Source organism: Choloepus didactylus, chromosome 2 (assembly GCF_015220235.1).
Source record: "Choloepus didactylus isolate mChoDid1 chromosome 2, mChoDid1.pri, whole genome shotgun sequence".
NCBI classification, from domain to species: Eukaryota; Metazoa; Chordata; class Mammalia; order Pilosa; family Megalonychidae; genus Choloepus; species Choloepus didactylus.
Window position 1 is genome coordinate 223,162,199 of NC_051308.1, and position 21,580 is coordinate 223,183,778.

At 45.7% G+C, this 21,580-nt stretch overlaps 2 protein-coding genes across 3 annotated transcripts; both read left to right on the forward strand.

Annotated features, from left to right (window-relative positions):
* Positions 1-430: 430 nt before the first annotated feature.
* GPATCH3 (G-patch domain containing 3) lies at positions 431-6,830 on the forward strand. The gene is made up of 7 exons (XM_037828048.1): positions 431-887; positions 2,203-2,624; positions 4,190-4,364; positions 4,583-4,642; positions 5,224-5,345; positions 5,447-5,574; positions 6,062-6,830. Exons 1-7 carry the CDS (start codon positions 437-439, stop codon positions 6,276-6,278), a joined length of 1,575 nt encoding a protein of 524 aa, XP_037683976.1. The 5' UTR covers positions 431-436; the 3' UTR covers positions 6,279-6,830.
* Positions 6,831-6,972: 142 nt separating this feature from the next.
* Positions 6,973-19,972, forward strand: GPN2 (GPN-loop GTPase 2). 2 transcript variants are annotated; one of them, XM_037828050.1, is made up of 5 exons: positions 6,973-7,671; positions 8,158-8,314; positions 10,481-10,641; positions 16,212-16,342; positions 19,172-19,972. In XM_037828050.1, the coding sequence occupies exons 1-5, from the start codon at positions 7,168-7,170 to the stop codon at positions 19,242-19,244; spliced, it is 1,026 nt and encodes a 341-aa protein (XP_037683978.1). In that variant the 5' UTR covers positions 6,973-7,167; the 3' UTR covers positions 19,245-19,972. The 2 variants fall into 2 exon arrangements, with proteins under 2 accessions (XP_037683978.1, XP_037683979.1); XM_037828051.1 differs by having other exon boundaries at positions 6,984-7,578.
* Positions 19,973-21,580: the final 1,608 nt, after the last annotated feature.

The window sequence follows — 21,580 nt, forward strand, 5'->3', positions numbered from 1 at the left end:
CCCTTAATTATTAATGAGGTTATCAATTAATGAAGTTATTAATTTTCGAGGTAATTGGACTAAGAGTTTCCTCTTCTGTGAAGTATCTTCAGCTCATTTTTCCATTGGGTTTTTGTCTTTTTCCAACCAATTTGTGGGAATTCATCAATGTTTTGGAACAATAAATGGTCAAACGACTGAAAGGACTCGGTATTCAAATCTCTAACAGCCAATAATTTTTAAAAGGGCTCCTCCCACAGGCTTCTTATGAAAGAGTTTTATAACACCATTTCTAGGATAAGTTTTCCCGTCGTCGATAGCTTTCCTCCAGCTCCAGGTTCCAAATCCAAACAAACCGGGTGAACCAATCACTGGTCTCTCACAGTTTGTAGGCGCCTCACCGCGGATAGTCATGTTATCGCGAGACTTAGTCAAGTCAATCATGTGACAACCCAAGATGGCGGTGCCCAGTGAGATGGAGGAGGAGGTGGCCGTTTACCTGGTAGTGAGCGGTATCCCTTCGGTGTTGCGCTCGGCCCAGCTACGGAGCTACTTTAGCCAGTTCCGGGAGCAACGCGGTGGTGGGTTTCTCTGTTTCCACTACCGGCATCGGCCTGAGCGGGCCCCTCCCCAGGCTGCTTCCGACTCTGCCCTGGCTCCTATCGAGCCTGCCGCTGAGGGCCAGGTTCTCGCCCAGACTTCGGCCGCCGACGCCCGTGCTCTCTCCGCCCGGGATTCTGCTCCGGTCCAGACTCGCACCTGCTGCTGCGTTATCTCGGTACGGGGGGCGGCTCAGGCCCAGAAATTTCTTCGTATGTACTCTGGCCGACAGTGGCTGGATTCTCAGGGGACTTGGCTGCCGGGTCGCTGTCTCATCCGCAGACTTCGGCTACCTACTGAGACATCAGGTAAGAGTGAGAAAGATAATAGACTGGGCCGACGGTCCCTGGAACAGAGCACCTTTCCTGGGGAGTGGTGAGGGTAAGTCAGGCCTCTTGCTCCGACGCATTAGGAGTTTAGGTCATTTCTGATTAGAGTTTCAGGCTCAACTTGCACGTTTGTTTAACGCAAGGGAAAAAAAGCACCGGAGAGAGGGCTATTCAGATGATCTTCCGTTTTCCAATTTATTGGGTCCAATCTGACACCCTTTTCTCTACCTGAGAAGCTGTGTTTGCACGGACCCAGAAAGAAAAAAGGAAATCGGATTTCTAATCTAATTGTTTTTTTTCTCTTGCACCTTCTTCCTGTTCCCCAACCTGTCCTCAGTGTTGTCAAGAGGCAAATGAAGAGACAATTTATTTCCTCTGGACAGCTCGTTTATTAACGAGAATGACTATGATGGGGAAAGAGAAAACACGGAGCCCTCCAGTTCATTCTAACAAATGCTTACACTGCTAGATCTAATGTGTCTCTAGCTTGGTATAGAGAGAACAGTTTCACACAGTCTATGCTCAGAATCCACAGAGGAAGACAGACTTGTATAAAGGTAATTGTCAGACATCGTTCTAGTTGTTAGTATTTATTGAGCTTTCCCTATGTACTAGGCATTTTTGTAAGCCTTTCATTTCCTTATTGACTTCTCATGACAAATCTATGAAGTAGGAACTATTGTTATTCTCCTTTTATAGATGAGGAAACTGAAGGATGTAGAAGTTATGTTACTTGCCCAAGGTTACAGAGCCAGTAAGTGGCAGAGCCACAATACAAACCCAGAAAGTCTGCTCCAGAGCCTATGCTCTTTATCACCAAGTGCTGTGATATAGCAAAGGAGGGAAAAACCAATTTTCTAGAAGGATCAGCAAATGTGGCTTTTCTTTTGGGTCTGAAAAGATAAATAGAAGTCTGTAAGAAAGAATGGTGTTCAAGGTAAATGATATTTGCAGAAAGACATTAAGATGTGAAAGCCCCCGAAACTTTCAGGGCATGATAAATCGTTCAGTGTGGCTGGAGTACTTGGTATGAGGGTGTGTGTGGGGGGGTGGTTGGTGGCAATTGAGGCTGGAAAGGTTGGCAGGAACCAGCTCTGGAAGAAATGTGTGCACTTGCCTGAGGTGTTAAGGAATGTCATGAAATTGCTAGGTGGGTCTGGTCAGGGAAGGGAAGAGAACTTGGAAAGAGAGAAATAACATTAGGTTAAAGGATTTAAAGCTTAACTGCTTACTGGCTGATGTGTTGCTGGAGGCTTCTGGGTTTCAAGAGCCATTCTTCTCCCTCCTTCCCAAGGCTTGGGCTCCTTTCCCTTCAAGACCCGAAAGGAGCTACAGAGTCAGAAGGCCAAGGGTGAAACCTTCACCCTAGCTGACCTGAGACAACTGCCAGAGCTGAACCCACCAGTGCTGATGCCCAGTGGAAATGTGGGGACTCCCCTACGCACATTTTTGGAGTTGATCCAGGCCTGCCGCCTACCCCCCCGGATCATTACTCAGCTGCAGCTCCAGTTCCCCAAGACTGGTTCCTCCCGGCGCTATGGCAACGTGCCTTTTGAATATGAGGACTCAGAGACTGTGGAGCAGGACGACCTTGTGTACACGGCTGAGGGCGAGGAAATACCCCAGGGAGCCTGCCTGGCCAATACACCAGCCAGTCCCTGTGGAGAGCCGGAGGAGGAAGGGGAAAAGGAGGAAGAAGAGTCTCAGTCAGATGATGTAAGTACAGTGAGGCTCCTCTGTCCAGGGGAGGCCAAGGCATGAATAATACCTCCCTTTAATTGTATATTACAAGCATTCTTAACTTGGGGTCTTCAGGAGAGTTCCAAGGAACATGAGAATTCCATGACATTGAATGTAAAACTGCATTTTCAGGGGCATATATGCATTTTTTTAGGTAGAGAGAGCCACAGCTTTTATCAGATTCTCAAAAGGATCCTCTTTTTATTCTCTCTGATGGCATGTAAAGAGGTCCCTTTTCTTAGATGAAACCTGCCTACCAGGAGATGTGCAATGACTTGTCTGAGGTCATCTAAGGAAGATGAAGTAGAGCTGGAATGTAACCTTGCTGCTTCTCTAACTTCTATGTGTTTTCATCATGTGGCTGAGAAGTCACTTTTTTTTTTCCTGACCATGATCCTGTGGATTGAACGCTAGCCTCTGATCTTGATATCAATGAAATAGACATTTCTTCTATCCCTTGCTCCAAACTTCATTGTCCATCCATTAACTTAAGTAAGGTGCAATTTGTTGGGGAAACTTTTTTTATGCATACTCTGAAAAAAAAACCTATTCACTTATGTCTTCAAAGTTCTCAACCCAGAGTTGCCAACACACAAGGACCACATCCTTAGTGTGATCCTGTCCTTTCTCCAGTACCTGGTATGCAGCAGTGATTCCTGAGGCCTCTTGGGAGTTTAACTGGGACATGGGTCCCAGGGTTTCTAGCCAGGAGTCATTCCATCATTCTACAAATCCAATCAGGCATATGTAAAGCAGAGGCTTTTCCAGGGTTCCAAAGACATTCTACGACCTATTTCCTGCCCTCAAAGAGCCTAAAATCTCCCTAAAGAGAGAGAACCTGCATCTGGAGAGGCTGCATGGTGTGGCGACTGGGTTTGAACATTGCCTCTGCCACTCTCTTGGGGTACTTTCTTGGGCAAATCACTTTATTCCTCTGAACCCAAGTTTTTTTTAGCTATAGAACAGCAGTAAATGTACTTTTTTCACAGGGTTGTTGGGATGATTAAAGGAGCTAAGTAATGTGAAGGCCTGACAACAGTAGACAAGAGGTGTTAGTTCTTGTCCCTCTGTCCTTGTGAAATAGTGTGTAAAGGGCTAAACAGTGTGCACTGATTAGCTCTGAGAAGTTCAGAGACTCGTGCAAGCAAAGCACTGTGGGCCCGAGTGTAGGGGGGGCTTCATGTAGGCTGCAGGACTTGAGGGATGAAGATGAGAAGGATTTAACTAGTGGAGAAGAGACATTGTAGAAGAGGAGGGCAGATATTTCAAGCAGAGGGAACAACATGGCCAAAAGCACAGAGATGAGAATAAGTTAGGCTTGGGGGTGAGGTGGGGTAGGCAGAGTATGTTGAGAAGTAGGAGATGGAGAGATATGTAGAGCAAAGCCTCAAGTGCCAGATATGTGCCACTCCTCAGAGAAACTGGAAGGGATGGTGTCAAGGGCCTAATCTCATGTGCCTCCTATGCCCTGAGCTGCCCTCCTTCTGGGCATGAGGTCAGGAAGTGAGACAGGCAGGTCACCTCTTGCCACCTTCTCCCAGGATGAAGACCAGTGTGAGGAGTGGGAGCGGCATGAAGCTCTGCATGAGGATGTGACCAGGCAGGAGCGAACAACTGAACGGCTCTTCGAGGAAGAGATTGAGCTCAAGTGGGAGAAGGGTGGCTCTGGCCTGGTGTTCTACACTGATGCCCAGTTCTGGCAGGAGGAAGAAGGAGGTAATGCTAGCACCCAGGCAAGGGCAGGGGTGATCCCGGTTGCATTATTCCAGGGTTCTCTGTTCCATGCCAAATTCTGACTGACCATGTCAAAGGAGAAGTTTGAAAATACAAACAAAAGTTCCAAACTCAGGAACATGTGTCTAACTCTGGATTTCACTCTCAACAGAACTGAATGTCCTGAGCCCCCTCTGTTGGATGCTTTTTTGTCTCTGCAGACTTTGATGAACAGACAGCTGATGACTGGGACATAGACATGAGTGTGTACTACGACAGAGGTACTGGGCCAGATGTTGCAGTACTGGGAGGTGGAACTGGTGACCTGGCCTTGCAGGGATATTTTGCCAGACCTGCTTAGCAGAGGCTGAGATAGGGGGTGGGAAAAGGACCAGCTCCCTTGTGGTAACCCATGGAGAGCATTCCCCTCTTAAGACATCTCAAGTTGAGTGCATTAAGTGTTTGTGTGGGCAGAACCTTTTCTCTTTGTGGAGGAGGAAGGACATGTGGGATAGCCCTCAGGTAGCTCTAGATCTAACGGGCAGGTCCTGATAGAGTGAGATGGTCAAGAGCTCTGGCTCTGGTTAAGAGTTTAGATTCTGGAGCCAAAACTGATCAGCTGTCCGACCAGCTCTGTCATTTGTTGGCCCTCTAACTTCTCTGCTCCACAATTACCTCATCTGTAAAATGGTAGACAGGGTTCCTACTCTTGGTAAACTCCCAGTCTAAAGAGGGAGAAGTTAATATAACAGATCTCTATAAAAATGAATAAGTAAATCATGTGAGGAGGTCCTAGAAATCTGATTCCCTCCTCTCCCATTCTGTGAGAGGGACCCTCCCCCAATGGGCTCTGGTTTCTCAGATGGTGGAGACAAGGATGCCCGAGACTCTATCCAAATGCGTCTGGAACAGAGACTCCGTGATGGCCAGGAGGATGGCTCTGTGATCGAAGGCCAGGTGGGCACCTTTGAACGCCACACCAAGGTGAGCACTGTGTCCAGACCATCAACCCCTCTTTTCCCCTTCTCTACCACCCCTACCCCCCCAGGAGGCCCATCTCTGAATCTTGTTCCTTCTCTCTGCAGGGAATTGGGCGGAAGGTGATGAAACGGCAGGGCTGGGCCGAAGGCCGGGGCCTGGGAAGCAGGTGCTCCGGGGTGCCCGAGGCCCTGGATAGTGATGGCCAGCACCCTAGGTGCAAGCGTGGATTGGGGTAAAGTGTTGCTAAGGGGCTTCCCTGGGGGCCCAAGCTAACCTGTCAGCTGTTCCCTGGTTTCCCCTTCCCAGTGGTTTTGGGATTTGGGGATGGGTACTGGAGATTTCTAGGGGATGAACTTCAAAGCAGAGTTAGAAGGAAAAAGTAGGTCTGGCACTTTTTTTTTTAAGACAAATCCTCAAGGCTTGACAGGTTATTGATCCCTTGTGGAGTGATTCTCCCTAGTCTGAGGAGTTTGGAGTTGATTTCATGTGATTGCCATTAGGGAGTCACTCCCTGAGCAGAGGCGGTGACAGAATGAAATTGGTGAATGAGACCTGGTTGCCAGCACTGACTGTCAATGGACAGATGAGGGGGCTGAAGAGCAAAGATAGAAATTTGGGAGAAACCAGATATGTAATAGCTGTATCCCTGTCCCTTCCTAACCCCTTTTTGGGGGGATTTGAGGGAGAGCAACCTTCAGTGAGAGCTTTTCTTTATCCAGGTACCATGGAGAGAAACTACAGCCATTTGGTCAAATGAAGAAGCCCCGTGGAACTGGCTTGGGGCTCATTTCCACCATCTATGATGAACCCCTTCCCCAGGACCAGGGAGAGTCACTGCTCCGCCGTCAGCCACCCACCAGCATGAAGTTTCGGACAAATATGGCCTTTGTGAGGGGCTCCAACTGTGCCTTGGACAGCCCTTCAGAGCCTGAGTGACAGGGTCAGAGGCTTCCTTGATTAAGATCACTTATAAACTGCAGGATGCAGCTCTCTGCCCCAGCCTTACATACCACAGAAGCAGGAGTCTGGGAGCAGTAGATGGAATCTGCTCAGGGTGCTTTGTTCTGAACCTGCCTTCCGCTTTTCTACCTCGAGGTCATTTTTACAAAAAGCTCGCTGCCTACCCCTTTGATAGTAGGGCTTACTGAACTCTCCTCGTTGGTCTCCTAACCCCAAGTCTCTAGGTTTGCTCTTGCCTCCTTAAGTACTTTTGAAAAACAGTATTGAGCAAGGTTATCAGCACACAATTCCTTGGGGACTCTGAGAGAATTCACCATGAAGGTCAGAAAGAGAAGGAAAAGGACCTGAAAGAGGAGCGGATTTGTGGGGTTCGGGAGAAATGGCCTTGGGGCGGGCCCTTCACTGCCGTCTGCCCCTCTGTCCCTCCTTGGCTGGGATCTGTCAGCGGAGCCTCCGCGAGAGAAGGCCCGGGCCTGCGGCGTTACTGGAGAATAAACACTTTTACGACTGGAGTTGTCTGTTTCGGTTTCACTTCGTCCCTGGAAGAAGGTCGGGGAACTACTAAGAATCGCTCTAGGTCCCCCACACCTGGTGGGGGCAGGAATGCGGCTGTGTCGCCACCGTGAGGGCGGGACTTCCTCTTTCGTCCTCGCCGTTTCCGACGTCGTCCGGAAGTCGAGCGCTTGCCTGGGTCAGTGAGGGGCGGTTTGCTCCCATTGCACTTGCCGCTCTGCTTTAGGCCATTCCTTGGCCTCCCCGCCTGCCCTCAGTGAAGGGCACGTTGTGTATCCCCTCGCCCTCGGTCTGTTTTCGGTCGGGTTTTCCCGCTGAGTTTCTCGGCTCTTCGCGGGGTTGCGTTCCATCCATGGCGGGGGCCGCCCAGACCACGGCCTTCGGGCAGGCGGTGATCGGTCCGCCGGGATCTGGGAAGACCACGTACTGTCTGGGCATGAGTGAGTTCCTGCGCGCGCTGGGCCGGCGCGTGGCCGTGGTGAACCTGGACCCGGCCAATGAGGGGCTGCCGTACGAGTGCGCGGTGGATGTGGGCGAGCTGGTGGGGCTGGCAGACGTGATGGACGCGCTGCGGCTGGGGCCCAACGGCGGCTTGCTCTACTGCATGGAATACCTAGAGGCCAACCTGGACTGGCTGCGTGCCAAGCTCGATCCCCTCCGTGGCCACTACTTCCTCTTCGATTGCCCTGGCCAGGTGGAACTCTGCACGCACCACGGCGCCCTGCGCAGCATCTTCTCCCAGATGGCGCAGTGGGACCTCAGGGTGCGTCTTGTTTCCGGCAGACCCATTGTGCAGATGGAGGAACTCAGGTTTAGGGAGGAGAGCAGGTGTCACGTCCCCATGTCACACAGTGAGGTAGGGGCCGAGTCACTTTGGAGTAAAACGTGTGTAAGTTAGTATTCTGGCTCTGTCAGTGACTGGCTATGTAGTCCTGGGTAAGTCAGTTCATCTCTCTGAGGCTCAGTTTTCTCATTTGTAAAATGAGTGTGTTAGCACCCAACCCGGAATTATTAAAAGTATGGAAGGGGGTTATGTGGAAAGTGGCATGGTGATTGTCGTTGTGAGTTGGTGGGCAAATAAGTGCAAAGAATGGAGTCAGATGCAGTGGGAAGTGAACCAGTGGCCCCCTGGGAGGCTCAGTGGTAGACATCTTGTAAGGAAAAAATGTCCTCTATCCCCTGGGAAGGCTAGGGTGGGTATTAGCATGAAACAGATGCCGGAGGAGACTAATGGGGAAGATTTGCCCCCTGTCCTCATGAACCCTGTATCTGATGGGACAACATAGTTCCTGATATTCCTGACCTCCCCCGGCCACCCTCATTTTGTTTGTTTCTCTCCCAGCTGACTGCTGTCCACTTGGTGGATTCTCACTACTGTACAGACCCAGCCAAGTTCATTTCAGTACTGTGTACCTCCCTGGCTACCATGCTGCATGTGGAGCTGCCCCACGTCAACCTCCTTTCCAAGATGGACCTCATCGAGCACTATGGGAAGCTGGGTAAGGGCTCCTAAGCCTGTCAGGCAAGGAGCAGAGCAGCAGCTGGCTAGGAGTAAAGCAGAGATTTTGGCCAAAGGCAGCTGCCTCCAGGAAGCTTGATGATAGTGTCCACAGGCAGGTCCTGACTCTTACCCATTTATTTTGTGCTAGAGGTGGTGATATTATGACAGAATTAAAACAAGGTGATGTGACAGTGAGTGGCTGGGTGTGAGGGGACTCCTCTTTAAGGCAGTGACATCTGAGGTGAGACCTGAATGATAGGAAGGAGCCAGCCAAGGACTAGTAGGGGTAAAGGCACTTAGGCAGAAAAGAGCTTTTTGTGTTCAAGGAAAAGGGGGAGTGGGAAGAGTCCAGATTAGCTGAGATAGTGGTCAAGAAATGGTAGGAAATGAGGGTCAGAGAGGTAGAGGCCAGACCCTGTATTGTTTAAGCGCAGAGGAAAGCCACTGATGAGTATTAAGCAAGGGAGTGGCATGATCTGATAAGATCATTTTGGCTGCTTTGTGAAGAATGGATTAAAAGGGGCAATAGTGAAAGCAGAGATCAGTTAGGAGGTTTTTGCAACAGCTCAGGCATTGGCAGTGGGCAGGGAGAGAAGTGGATGGATTCAAAACTTACACAAGAAGTAGGACTGACAAGATTTCCTGGGCATTGGATATGATGGGTAAAGGAGACAGAGGAATTAAGGATGACTCTTAGGTTTCTGACCAAATCATTGGACAGATGTGGCTGCCATTTGTCAAAGAAGGGATGACTAAGGGAAATGCTGGCTGTTACAAGGCAGGGCAGTTGCCTAGGGGCCCAACAGATGGTATATATTTTTCCTGCTAAATTAGTGGTCTCCTGAGCTGGGGGCATTAGTACCCTAGCTAGTATCTCCAGCCACAAGGGAACCTAGCGAAGAGCAACTAAAATGGCCAAGCATGAGCAGGGAGGGAGGTTGTTGGGAAAATAACAAGTCAGGGTCCTTGTCCAAGGAGGCCAGCTGGCTGACAGGACATGGAGGCATGTCATGCTGTGGAAGGACCACTGTAGCGGAGCATCTTAGTCCATCTCTTGGCAAGCCCAGAAACCCCATTTTATCTGTTCCCAAATTTGCAGTCCTCCCAAGTCCCTCCCCGCCTCACAGCCTCTAACCCAGATGGCTATATGGTGATCGAAGCTCTGACTCTTGCTAGTCACCTTCACAAAAGACTGACTTGCTAACCAGATAAAGAAACTGAGGCCCAGAGAGATTACATGAACTGCCCAAAGTCATCCACATAACTAGTAAGTTAGCTGAGATGCAATCCAAATCCAAGTGTATCTGGCTCTGTTTTGTTATTTCTTAGTAAAAAATGTACCTTTCAGGAAATCTAGGAAATTTTTGTTGGGATGCCCAGGACATCCGTCATTCTCAAACCTTTCTCAATTTCTAATCAGCCAGTTGCTTGCTGAGCTTGGAGGTAGAGCACAAGGAATGAGTTGAGTGACCTCTAACAGCCTTATTCCCCCACCTCACTTTGGGACAGATCTACCAAACAGCCTAAATGCTTGTGTGTTCTGAGCAGAAATGGACAGTGCCAGGGGAGGGAGCCCACTTTCTTTCTTCTGGTGGGAAGTTTATATTCATCGAACTGTATCTAAGACCTCAGAATCTTTTAATCTGGTCTCTTCTTTTTATATATATATATATTTCTTTTTTTCCTCATTTTATATTAGGAAGGAACGAGTCCAAAAAAGGAAGTAATTTACCCAAGAGACCATCCTGGATGCTAAATTTAGCATTCATTCTATTTGACCAGGATGTATGAAGTTCTTACAATATATGTGCCAGGCCTGGGGGTACTGTTTGGCTGTGAGCTCCTTGAGGAGGGGACCGTGTTCACCACTTTAGTTCCAGCACCAAGCATGGCATGTTTGTTATCACCCTTTACTGCCATTGATAAGTACTTCTCTGTACCAGGTGCTGTACCACCACTGAGATGGATACCTGCCCATATAGCTAGTAAAGAGCAGAGCCAGTCGGTAGAAACAAGTATTCTCTTCTTATTCACCTCTTTTCACTACCTCAACAAATATTTGTTGAATGAGTGAGTGAATGAAGGCAAAGAAAGAAAGTAGGTCCCTGTCCTCAGGTCTTTGGCCTGAGGCTAACTGCTCCTGAACACCGATCTTTCTCCTTAGCCTTCAACCTGGACTACTACACAGAAGTCCTGGACCTCTCCTACCTTCTGGACCACCTAGCTTCCGACCCTTTCTTCTGCCACTTCCGCCAGCTCAATGAGAAACTGGTGCAGCTCATTGAAGACTACAGCCTGGTCTCCTTCATCCCTCTCAACATCCAGGTATTGGAGACCAGGAGGCCTCTTCCTGGCTTTACGCTCTGACAGTGACTGGGACCTCAGCAAGCCATCAGTCCCAGGTCTTTGTCCTGTGTCTGACTATGGTTGGGTTCCTTTGGTTTCAGAACCAGAGGCTATGGTGGGCAGGATTTCAGTAATAGATGGTGATGAGGGAACTGCAGCATTGCAAATGTGATTAATCATGTTGAATGGAGTGCTTGAGAGGGGTTGGGATGGGAAGGTTTATGCCATATATATACGTTTCCACACACACACACACACAAAAGAAAGGTATACTAAAGAGAGAATGACAGTGTAATGCAATACATGATTCTGGATGGGATATGAGAATGGAGGAGAAAAGGCTCAAAGAGCATTATTGGGACATAAGAAAAAATTGGGATGTAGAATATAAGCTTTATAAAACCTTAAATTTCTTGAACTTGGTAACTGCACTTAGGGTAATTATGTAAGTGAACATCCATGTTCGTAGGAAATGTACATGAAAGTATTAGGTGTTCAAGGAATATGATGTGTGCAACTGTCTCTGAAATGTTCATTAGATAGATGTGGGGGGAGGGAAGGAAGGGCAGAGGTGGCAAAATGTTAAAATTGGTGGATCTGGGTATCTGGGGAGTGGGGTGTGGGGTATGTTAGAGTTCTCTAGAAGGAGGTTGTATTATTTTTGCAACTGTCCTATCAGCTTGAAATTATTTCAAAAGGAAAAGTTTAAAAAAGGTCAGTTGGAAAAAAAGGAAAATTTAGGTTGCATACAAGTTAACACACACATACACACAAAATCAATTAGCCATAAAATGGCTCTTATATTTTTTAAAACATCAAATAACAAGTGCTGACAATGATGCAGAAAAATTGGACCTTAATACATTGTTGGTGGGGATGTAAAATGGTGCAGCTGTTTGTGGAAATCAGTTTGGCAATCCCTCAGAAAGTTAAACATAGAACTACTGTGTAACCCAGCAATCCCACTTAAAGATATATACCCAAAAGACTTGAAAGCGGGAACTCAGATGTATTTGTACACCATTGTTCGTAGTAGCGGTACTTACAATAGCCAAATAGTGGAAGCAAGCCAAAGGTCCACCAGCAGATGTATGGATAAACAAAAAGTGGTACATCCACACAATGGACTGATATTCAGCCCTAAAATAGAATGAAGTTCTGGTTCATCCTACTACATGGATTAACCTTGAAGACATCACTCTGAGTGAAATAAATCAGATATTGTACAAAGGGACAGATACTGTATGATTCCACCTGGGAGCAAGCAGACGCCAGCCACATGCCTTCCCAGCTAACAGAGATTTTCCAAATGCCAATGGCCATCCTTCAGTGAAGGTACCCTATTGTTGAGGCCTTACCTTGGACACCTTATGGCCTTAAGAGTGTAACTTTGTAACCAAATAAAACCTCTTCATAAAAGCCAATCCATTTCTGGTGTTTTGCAAAAAGGCAGCATTAGCAAATTGGAACAGATACCTTTTGTTTCAGTTTGCTCAAGCTACTGAAATGCAATATACTAGAAATGGGTTGGCTTTTAACAATGGGGATTTATTAAGTTTCAAGTTACAGTCTAAGGCTGTGAAAATGTCCAAATTAAGGCATCAACAAGAGGATGCCTTCTCTGAAGAAAGGCTGCTGGCATCTGGGGTTCCTCCGTCAGATAGCAAGGCACGTGGCTGGTCCTTTGCTCCTGGGTTGTTGCTTTCAGCTTCTGATGCCAGTGGCTTTCTCTCTGTTTGTGGGTTCCCTCTTAGCATGTCTGGGGCATTTCTCTCTCTCTCTAAGCTAAGCTCTCTCCAAGTGTATCTGCCTTTTATCCTTTCACAAAGGACTCCAGTAAAGGATTAAGACCCACCTAGAATGGGCTGGGTCACATCTCAGTTGAAACAACCTAATCAAAAGGTCCCACCCACAGTAGGTCTGCACCGGCAGGAATGGATTAGGGGAACATGGCCTTTTCTGGGATACATAACAGCTCCAAACTACCACACCTTTTATTTCTTTCTCTTGCTTAATTGTTCTAGCTAGCACTTCCAGTGCAATGTAGCATAGTGAAGGTGAGCATCCTTGTCTTGTTCCTGATGTTAAGAAGAAAGTTTTCAGTCTTTTACCATGGAGTCTGATGTTAGCTATGGGTTTTTTATATATGACCTTTATCAAGCTGAGGAGTTTTCCTTCTATTCCAAGTTATCTGAGTGTCTTTATGAAGAAGAGGTGCTGGACTTTGTCAAGTGCCTTTTCTTTGTCTCTTGATATGATCATTTAGTTTTTTTTCCTTCATTCTATTATATAGATTGATTTTCTCATGTTGAACAACTACCCTTGCATACCTGGGATAAATCCCACTTAGTCATGGTATATAATCCTTTTAATGTGATTTTAGATTTGGTTTGCTAGTATATTGTTGAGGATTTTTGCTTCTATAGTCCTGAGGGATAATGGTTTGTAATTTTCTTTTCTTATAATATCTTTATCTGGCTTTCCTATCAGGTGATGCTGGCCTGATAAAATGAATTGGGAAGTGTTCCCTCCCCTTAGTATTTTGGAAGAGTATGAGCAGGATTGGTGTTAATTCTTTGTATGTTGGTAAAGTTGTCAGTGAAGCCATCTGGTTCTTGACCTTTTTTTTCTTGGGAGGCTTTTGGTTATTAACAGTCTCTTTTTGTCATTGGTCTTCTGAGATCTTCTATTTCTTCTTGAGTCAGTTTAGGTAATTTACATGTTTCTAGAAATTGTCCATTTCCTCAGGGTTATCTCATTTGTTGGCAAACAATTGTTCCTAGTATGTTCTTATGATCCTTTTTATTGCTGTGGGATTGGTAGGAATGTTCCCCTTTTCATTTGTGATTTTAGCTATTTGAATCATCTCTCTTTTTTTGGAAGTCTAGTTAAAGGTTTATCAATTTTATTTATCTTTTCAAAGAACCAACTTTTGGTTTCATTGATTCTGTCTATTGTTTTTCTGTTTTCTGTTTAATTTATCTCCACTCTAATCTTTTATTTCTTTCCTTCTGCTTGATTTGGGTTTAGTTTGCTCTTCTTTTTCTGGTTTCTTCAGGTGTGAAGTTCGGTTACTGATGTGAGATCTTTCTTCTTTTTTAATGTAAGCGTTAGAGCTATAAATTTCCCGCTTATCACTGCCTTTGCTGCGTCCCATAAGTTTCGATATGTTGCATTTTCATTTTCCTTCATCTCCAGATATTTCCTAATTTTCCTTGTGATTTCTTCTTTGACCCATTGGTTATTAAGTGTATATTGTTTAATTTTCACGTTTGTTGATTTTCCGGTTCTTCCTCTGTTACTGATTTCTAGCTTCATTCCATTGTAGTTGGAGAAAATACTGTTTTAGATTCCTTAGCTGCTCAAGCCAATATCATGCAATGGGTTGGCTTTAACAATGGAAATTTATTAGCTCACCATTTTGCAGCTAAGAAAAAGTCCAAATCAGGGCATCATCAGGGCAATGCTTTCTTCCCAAAGAAGAGCGTTCTGAGGCTGGCTGCTTGTCTTCCTTGGTCCTGGGCTCCTCTGTCACATGGCAGTGCACATGGCGGCCTCTCCTGGCCTCTCCTTTCTTCTTCCTGGTTCTGTTAACCTTCATCTTCTTGCTTCCCGTGGCTTTCTCTCTCTGTCTGTCTGGATTTCATTCTGCTTATAAAGGACTCCAGTAGTAGGATTAAGACTCATCAAAAGGTCCTACTTACAATGGGGTTCACACTCACAGAAACAGATTAAGTTTAAGAACATGTTTTTCTGGGGTACATAGCTCCAAACCACCACAGATGCTTTTTATGATTTCAGTCTTTTTAAGTTAATTGAGACTTGTTTTGTGTTTGCTACTGTTTTGTTTTCTTTTGTTTTGTTTTTTTCAGTTGTGCATCCATCACCACAATTTTTTTATTCAATTTTTAGAACATTTTCATTACTCCAGAAAAGAAATAGAGACAAAGGAAGGAAATGCAAATCCTCCCATACCCCTAACCACCCCCGCTCCATTATTAATTCATAGTATTGGTATAGTACATTTGTTACTGTTGATGAAAGAACGTTAAAATCTACTCACTGTAGTATATAGTTTGCAATAGGTATATTTTTTCCTATATACCCCTCTCTTATTAACTTCTAGTTATAGTGTCATACATTTGTTCTAGTTCATGAGAAAGATTTCTAATATTTGTACAGTTAATCACAGACATTGTCCACCACAAGATTCACTGTTTTATACATTCCCATCTTTTAACCTGCAACTTTCCTTCTGGTGACATACATGACTCTGAGCTTCCCCTTTCCACCACATTCACACACCATTCAGTACTGTTAGTTATTCTCACAATGTGCTACCATCACCTCTGTCCATTTCCAAACACTTAAGTTCACCATAGTTGAACATTCTGCTCATAATAAGCAACTGCTCCCCATTCTTTAGTCTCATTCTATATCCTGATAACTTATATTTCATGTCTATGAGTTTACATATAATAATTAGTTCATATCAGTGAGACCCTGCAATATTTGTCCTTATGTGTCTGTCTTATTTCACTCAATATAGTGTCCTCAAGGTTTCTTCATCAACCCATTTTTGTTAAGACGGTTTTGTTCACACACCATACATTCCGTCCTAAGTAAACAATCGATGGTTCCCTGTATAGTCACGTATTTACGTATTCACCACCATCACCACTATCTATATAAGGACATCTCCATTTCTTCCACAGTTAAGGAGGAAGAGTCACAGAAGGCAGAGAGACAAAAGAGAAAGAAAAGGAAAGAGAGAGAGGAAAAAAAAAAACATAACAGCTAGGAAGCACCAAAAGGAAAGGTTTGCTACTGTTTTTAAGTTGTCCTTTTCTTGATTTGATGCTTGCCCAGTGACTATAACCCTTTAACTGTTTTTTTTGGAACTCTGAGAAAGATGGTTCTGCCAGTTTTTGCTAGTGATTTGGAGATTTTGTCTGGGGACAGAACTCTGGAGCATCTCATTCTGCCATCTTGGTCACAAATGATCTTTTAACAAACTGACAGACTCTGGGGCCATGACCAGGGCTCAGCTCCTATCCCTGGGTTCCTCATCCCCAGTCCAGGACCACAGGACCTATGCCACCAGTCCAAGAAATGGACTGTTCTTGTCACTGTTAGATAAGTGATGAAACACTGATAGCCAAGTTAATTACACTCATATTTATTGAGTATCTACCATTAGCTAAGTACTATGCCAGGCACTGAAGATGCCTCAATAAATGGGTCCCTAACCTCAAGGTACACAGTCGAGTAGAGAGGCAGATGAGTTAACAGGCACTTAACAGGCACTTATAAGACCCTGGGGACTGTGGGCATGCCTAAGAGGAGCTTATCTGTTTTGATCAGTTGGGTTGGTCATCAGGGAAGATGGGAGGGTGTACGGGTACTCCAGGCTAGGGAAGCTGTGTGTACAAATGCCTCATGAGGCAATATGGAAGAGTTTTTTTGGAGACTGTAAGCAGTTTGGTATAAGCTAAGTTCCTCACACCTCTATTAAAACTCACGGAGCTGTTTCTGTCCTCCCTGCCCAGGATAAGGAGAGCATCCAGCGAGTCTTGAAGGCTGTGGATAAAGCTAATGGCTACTGCTTCGGGGTCCAAGAGCAGCGAAGCCTGGAGGCTATGATGTCTGCCGCAATGGGAGCTGACTTCCATTTCTCTTCGTATCCTTGCTGTATAGTATCACCCTTTTCCTGGTTACGGCCAAGAGGATGAGGCCTGGGGCTCAGAGGTGACCCCAGTCATTCAGTGACATTCATTGTTTAAAGGCTTGGCCTTCAGAAGGCTTCATTGTTCATTAAATCTGAGTGTGATGTTGGAAATTGATCAGAAGGAACAACAAATACAGAGCCAGAAATGAGAGGCCATTGGGCATTTGGGTGGAATGTAGAGGGTTCACTTGGCCTGGTGTATTGCATGTAAAGGGGACAGGGATATGCGGGTGTGCAGGGGAGGGAGTCAGGGCTGGCTATGTAGAGCTTGAGTGCCCCTCTAAGGAGTTGGTGGACTTTAGCTTGTGGGTGGGCACCATAGTGTTTTTGAACAGGGCATGATACGATCAGTTGTAAATTTTAGGAACAACCTCTCTGAGTATGGAAAATGCATTTAAAGGCTGTGATTGTGAGCACCAGGATTTTTGCATTTTTTTTTAGATAGAGGGGTCGAAACACTTGCAGTGAGAATAGAAAAAAAGTGTGTGGACTAGAAAACTATGAAGGGGATAAACTATATGAGTTAGTGACTGGATGATTGTGGGATAGACAGAGGAGGAGCAGAATTTAGACTACTAGGTTTCTGGCTTAGACAGTGGGATGGGTGGTTGTGCTAGTCACTGAGGCAAGAAAAGGAAGAGGAGGGGCATGTTTATCATGGGGGTGGAAAGGAGTGGAGTAGGTAGCACGGGGTGCTGTGTTTGAGCAGGCTGTGGGACATCCAGAGATATCCAGAGCAGTTAGATGTTCAGAACTGGAGCTGGGTTAGTGACCAGTCGGGTTGGAGCCAAGGGCATGGGTGGGTATCTCAGGCCACCGAGGCCATGTGTGAGGCAGGACAGGAAGTCTAGGTCTTCTAGGCTGATGGTCTCAAAGCAATTTGGCATCTGAACACCAAATGCTGGAGACAGGGAAGCTCCCGAGTCTATGAGCACGGAGGGAAGAAAATTCCAACCAATCATCAGAGGATAGACAAGTTACAAATGATAGCATTAGAGTGTGCAGTGCCTGATGAAGGTGCCAAGGAGCTGTCTCACAGATGCAGTTAATATTGGCAAATTCAACAGCATATGCGCAGCAAAAAAGTGGGGGTCAGCAATTTAAATAATGCTGTGATTATATTTTGCATACTGTACATTACTTTGTGTATTCATAATATTATACAGAATTCTGTTCACAAAACCATATATACTATAGTTAATGTGTGATTTAAGGAATTTTCAAGGATAATTTTAACCACAAACATTTGTGATTTTAGACCCTACCTCCCACCTTACCCCTTTAAGGTTCAACTTCATTCTGTATTTAAGATAGGCATTGGTACAAAGAAGGGAATGGTCAGCTCTGCTGGGGATGAGGGTGCGGGGTAAGGAAATCTTCATGGAGATGGTACCATTTGAGTTGCATCATCTCAAAGTGAGGATTAGCCAGGGAAAGGGAATTCAAGAAGGAGGGAACAGTTTATGCAAAGGTGTGGGAGTTCAAGAATGAGATGTGTTTGGGGGTTTCACATGGAATAGCATGGCTTGACAGGGCAGGGTTTCTGGCTGGGGAGCAGTGATAGGGTCAGACAGGTGGTCAGGTAGAATGCTGGGCTTCATGTGCCCTGCTCAGGAATGTGGGCTTCAGGTCAGAAACAAGGACAGTTTTCAGGTTATTAGAAGTGAAGGGACTCCCAAGTCAACCAAGATGGATTCCACTGATCCTGAGTGATCCTTAGGACTGACTTGCATAGGAACAAGGCAGTAGCTCCAGAGAAGTGAAGGAGGTGGCACAAGTTCCAGAGAGAGTCAGTTTGCAGAGGAGTGAGATGGATTTTGATTGATGGGTTCATAAGGGATGGTAAAGAAAGGTCTAGGGAACCAGAACATCATTTGGTGGGCTAAGTCCTTCACCTATAGGGTCTCATTTAATCCTCATCCAGTCTCTTTTATAGATGAGGGAATTTGGGCTCTGAGAGGAGGCCAGGGGGCAGGCCTGACATCCCTCTCACAGGATATGTTGGAGGAGCCATTGAAGGCTGGATCTCCCTGGTTGTAGAATCCCAATTTTTGACACTGGGGTCATCTGGTAGAATAGCCATGGTGTCCTAAATTGCATTACTTGACCAACCCCTGTCTCCTAGTCAGACCCCAAACTAGATCTCAAGCCAGCCAGGCTCATCAGCGCCATCAGCAAGATCACGAGCTTTTCCTTTATGAGTCTGGTTTTTGTCCTTCCTGCCCCATTTTCCTGCTGTCCCAGAGATAGATAGAAGGCACCCAACAGCCCAGGCAGAAATTTGTTACTTTTTTGGAGCTCCTGTAAGTTCTCTCCCTGGGCAGAAAAAGTGAAGTCACAAACTTTATTGAGTATCAGATGTCATGCTAGGCACTTCATATTCATTGTGTCATGTAATCCTCACAAAAACTCTTTTAAGAGATATTTTACAGATGAGAAAAAAGGAAGTGACAAAATCATGTTTTGAGCCCCTGCAGTCTGGTTCCAGGACATGTTCCATGACACAAAGCTATAGGGTTGGCACTTTCTGGTCCTTTGATCCTCAGCAATGTAGGCAGGAGGCAAATATAGAAGCATCTAGATCTGGCTGCTTTGGGGGGCTTCTTCGGCCTAGTTGGCACCTTCAGCTGTGGCCTGAAGATGTAATTATCAGGAAGGGAGGGATATGGGAGGAATCTGCCAGACATGGATGAGGGGTGGGCATCCATGGAGGTCACATCCTGCCCAGAGCAGTTCCCCATCCTCTGCCTTTGCTATCTGCCTTGACACACCCTCCCTCAGCACGCTGGGCATCCAGGAGAAGTATCTGGAACCCTCGGACCAGTCAGTGGAGCAGGAAACCATGCAGCTATAGCAAAAAGCTGGGCCCTGGAGGGCAGGACCACAGCCCTAGGGAGAGTGGCGACTCTTAGGGGGCAGCAGACAGACCAGCCAGGAGCAAATCCTCCCAGCCAGTATTGGGAGGCTGTCAAGGGAACACTCAGCTCTGCAAAGGACTGCTGACCAAAAAAGCCAGCCAATGGCCCCAAGCAGAGCACCACTGCTCATGAGCTGTGAGCCCTGCCCACAGGCACATCAAGCACTGGCCCCACTCAGGCGCTGATGGAATGTGCTCCCACCGTACAATAGCTCATTTTCTACTTTTTGTGGCTTCCAAACTCTTCAATCATCCAGGCCCAGGGAGTTGGGGCAGAACAAGGGAATGTCACCTTCCCTTGGAAGAGTCCTAGTTCTTCATATAGGGCACTGTTTCCCCTGAAGTACAGGATCATACTAGAAGATGGACAGTCGGTTTTCAATCAAGTGCTTTTGTTAAATCTCCAGTTTTAACAAAGAGCCAGGCTTGAGCCTTCAGGGCAACACTTTCTCGCCAGACCTTAGTAACATTTTATTTTCATTGTATTTATTTTACAGTTTTATTCTATTTTTGGCAATTTTTACGATTTTTCCATTTTAGTGATTAAAAGTTTACGTTAAAAATGAAATTATTGTACATTGTGAATGTGATTAATGCTACTAAATTGTACACTTAAGAATAGTTAAAGCAAAAAAAGTTAAAGCAACATTTTGTTACATATATTTTACCACAATAAAAATTTCATAATTTAAAAAACTGAAAGGAGTAATATAAAGTGAGTCATTTGAAATAAAATAGTAAGTATATAATATGACAGTTTTGAGGGTGTAGCAAAAATTGTTAGATGGCTCAAAGTTGGGAGATAACTGGTGTTTCCTTTGCACTTCTTGCACTGGGTTAAGTGCAGTTCATACTTTCAACCAATAGGTGGCAGCCCAGGCTCATGTTTGCAGTGTAGCCTGGCGGCAGAAGGTGACAGATGGCCCAGGGAAGGCTCTTGTGCCAGTTTTCTTTGCAGATATTCAGGCCTGTTAACGCATGTGAAGGGCTTGGCAGTTTACAAAGTGCTTCCACACACATGGCCCTCATGTGATTCTTACTGCAACCCCTAGAGATAGACAAAATGGGGAATATTACTAAGCCTCATTTTATGGTCAGGAAACAGAAAAATGAGTTTGAACTTCTGTCAGCCTGGCTTTATTCTAGCCCACTTTGCTGACTTCTTAATTGCTAGTCCCTAATTTGATATCCCACAGGATTTTTAGCCAACCAGGTGAAAGAATCTAGGTACTTGTAAAGCATTAATGAATCATAAATCGAAGAAGGTAGGTCACTGGTGGTTTGGGCAGTTGGAGAATTCAGTTTAGCAACATCGCTTCTGAAGTAATATTGAGATGGGGGTGACTCTGAACTTCGTATTTCCATCTTTGGCAGCCAGAGCAGAAGACAGAAGAGCGACGGGCTCTGAGGAGGCTTCTATAGCTGGAATAGTATGAAAGCAGCTGACCTCAGCTTCCACGCCTGGTTGTATGAGGGATAATAAGTGGGTGCTGCCTCCCCAGTCTCTTTCATCTGAGGAGTTCAAAGCACCTCACCCATTTTAACACCCTACACAGTAGGTGGGGAGTATCAATCAACAGAGAAGACCAGGAAACTGAGGCCAGGAGGCACAGCCTGGGGCTGTGAGTCACCTATGGGGCCTAGAGCTGAAGAATCCTGACGCCCAGGCTACTGGACAAATCCTTCATCAGCTAGGGTGTGAGGGTGGGTTCTGTATTTTTAAAACAGGACCAATAGCTGTGGTCATGGGTTTTGATGATGACCCCATCGCGGAGGCCCCAGGTCTCACCAAAGCAGTTGAGGCGTGGGGGCTGAAAAGCGTCACTTAGAGCTTTATGGCCTCATATCCAAGCGCCCTCAGCATTTATCTCCACAGTCATGGAATGGAGAAGGATGGAAATAATCCAAACCTTTATTTCCAGGCCTTGTCATGACAGCAAGTGTGTTTTATTCCCTAGTAAATGTAGCTTTCATCCACCTCCCCACTGATACCAAAGTGAATTTCTATTCTGTGCACACACCAACAACAAAATGGGGAGCGGACAGCACAATGCAGAAAGGGAGAGACGAGACGTCTGGGTTCCAGGTGAGGCCTGCTCAGGTTGAAACATGTAGGCTGAGAGAAACCCTCTTCCAATATGGTTGGCACATGATAGCCATTCTTGAGGTTTTTTTTTCCTTGCCTGATAAAAATAGAAAAATAAAACTTATTAAATGAAAAGGAAAAAAATGTCACCCATAACTCTGTAACACAGAAATAATCATTAGATTTT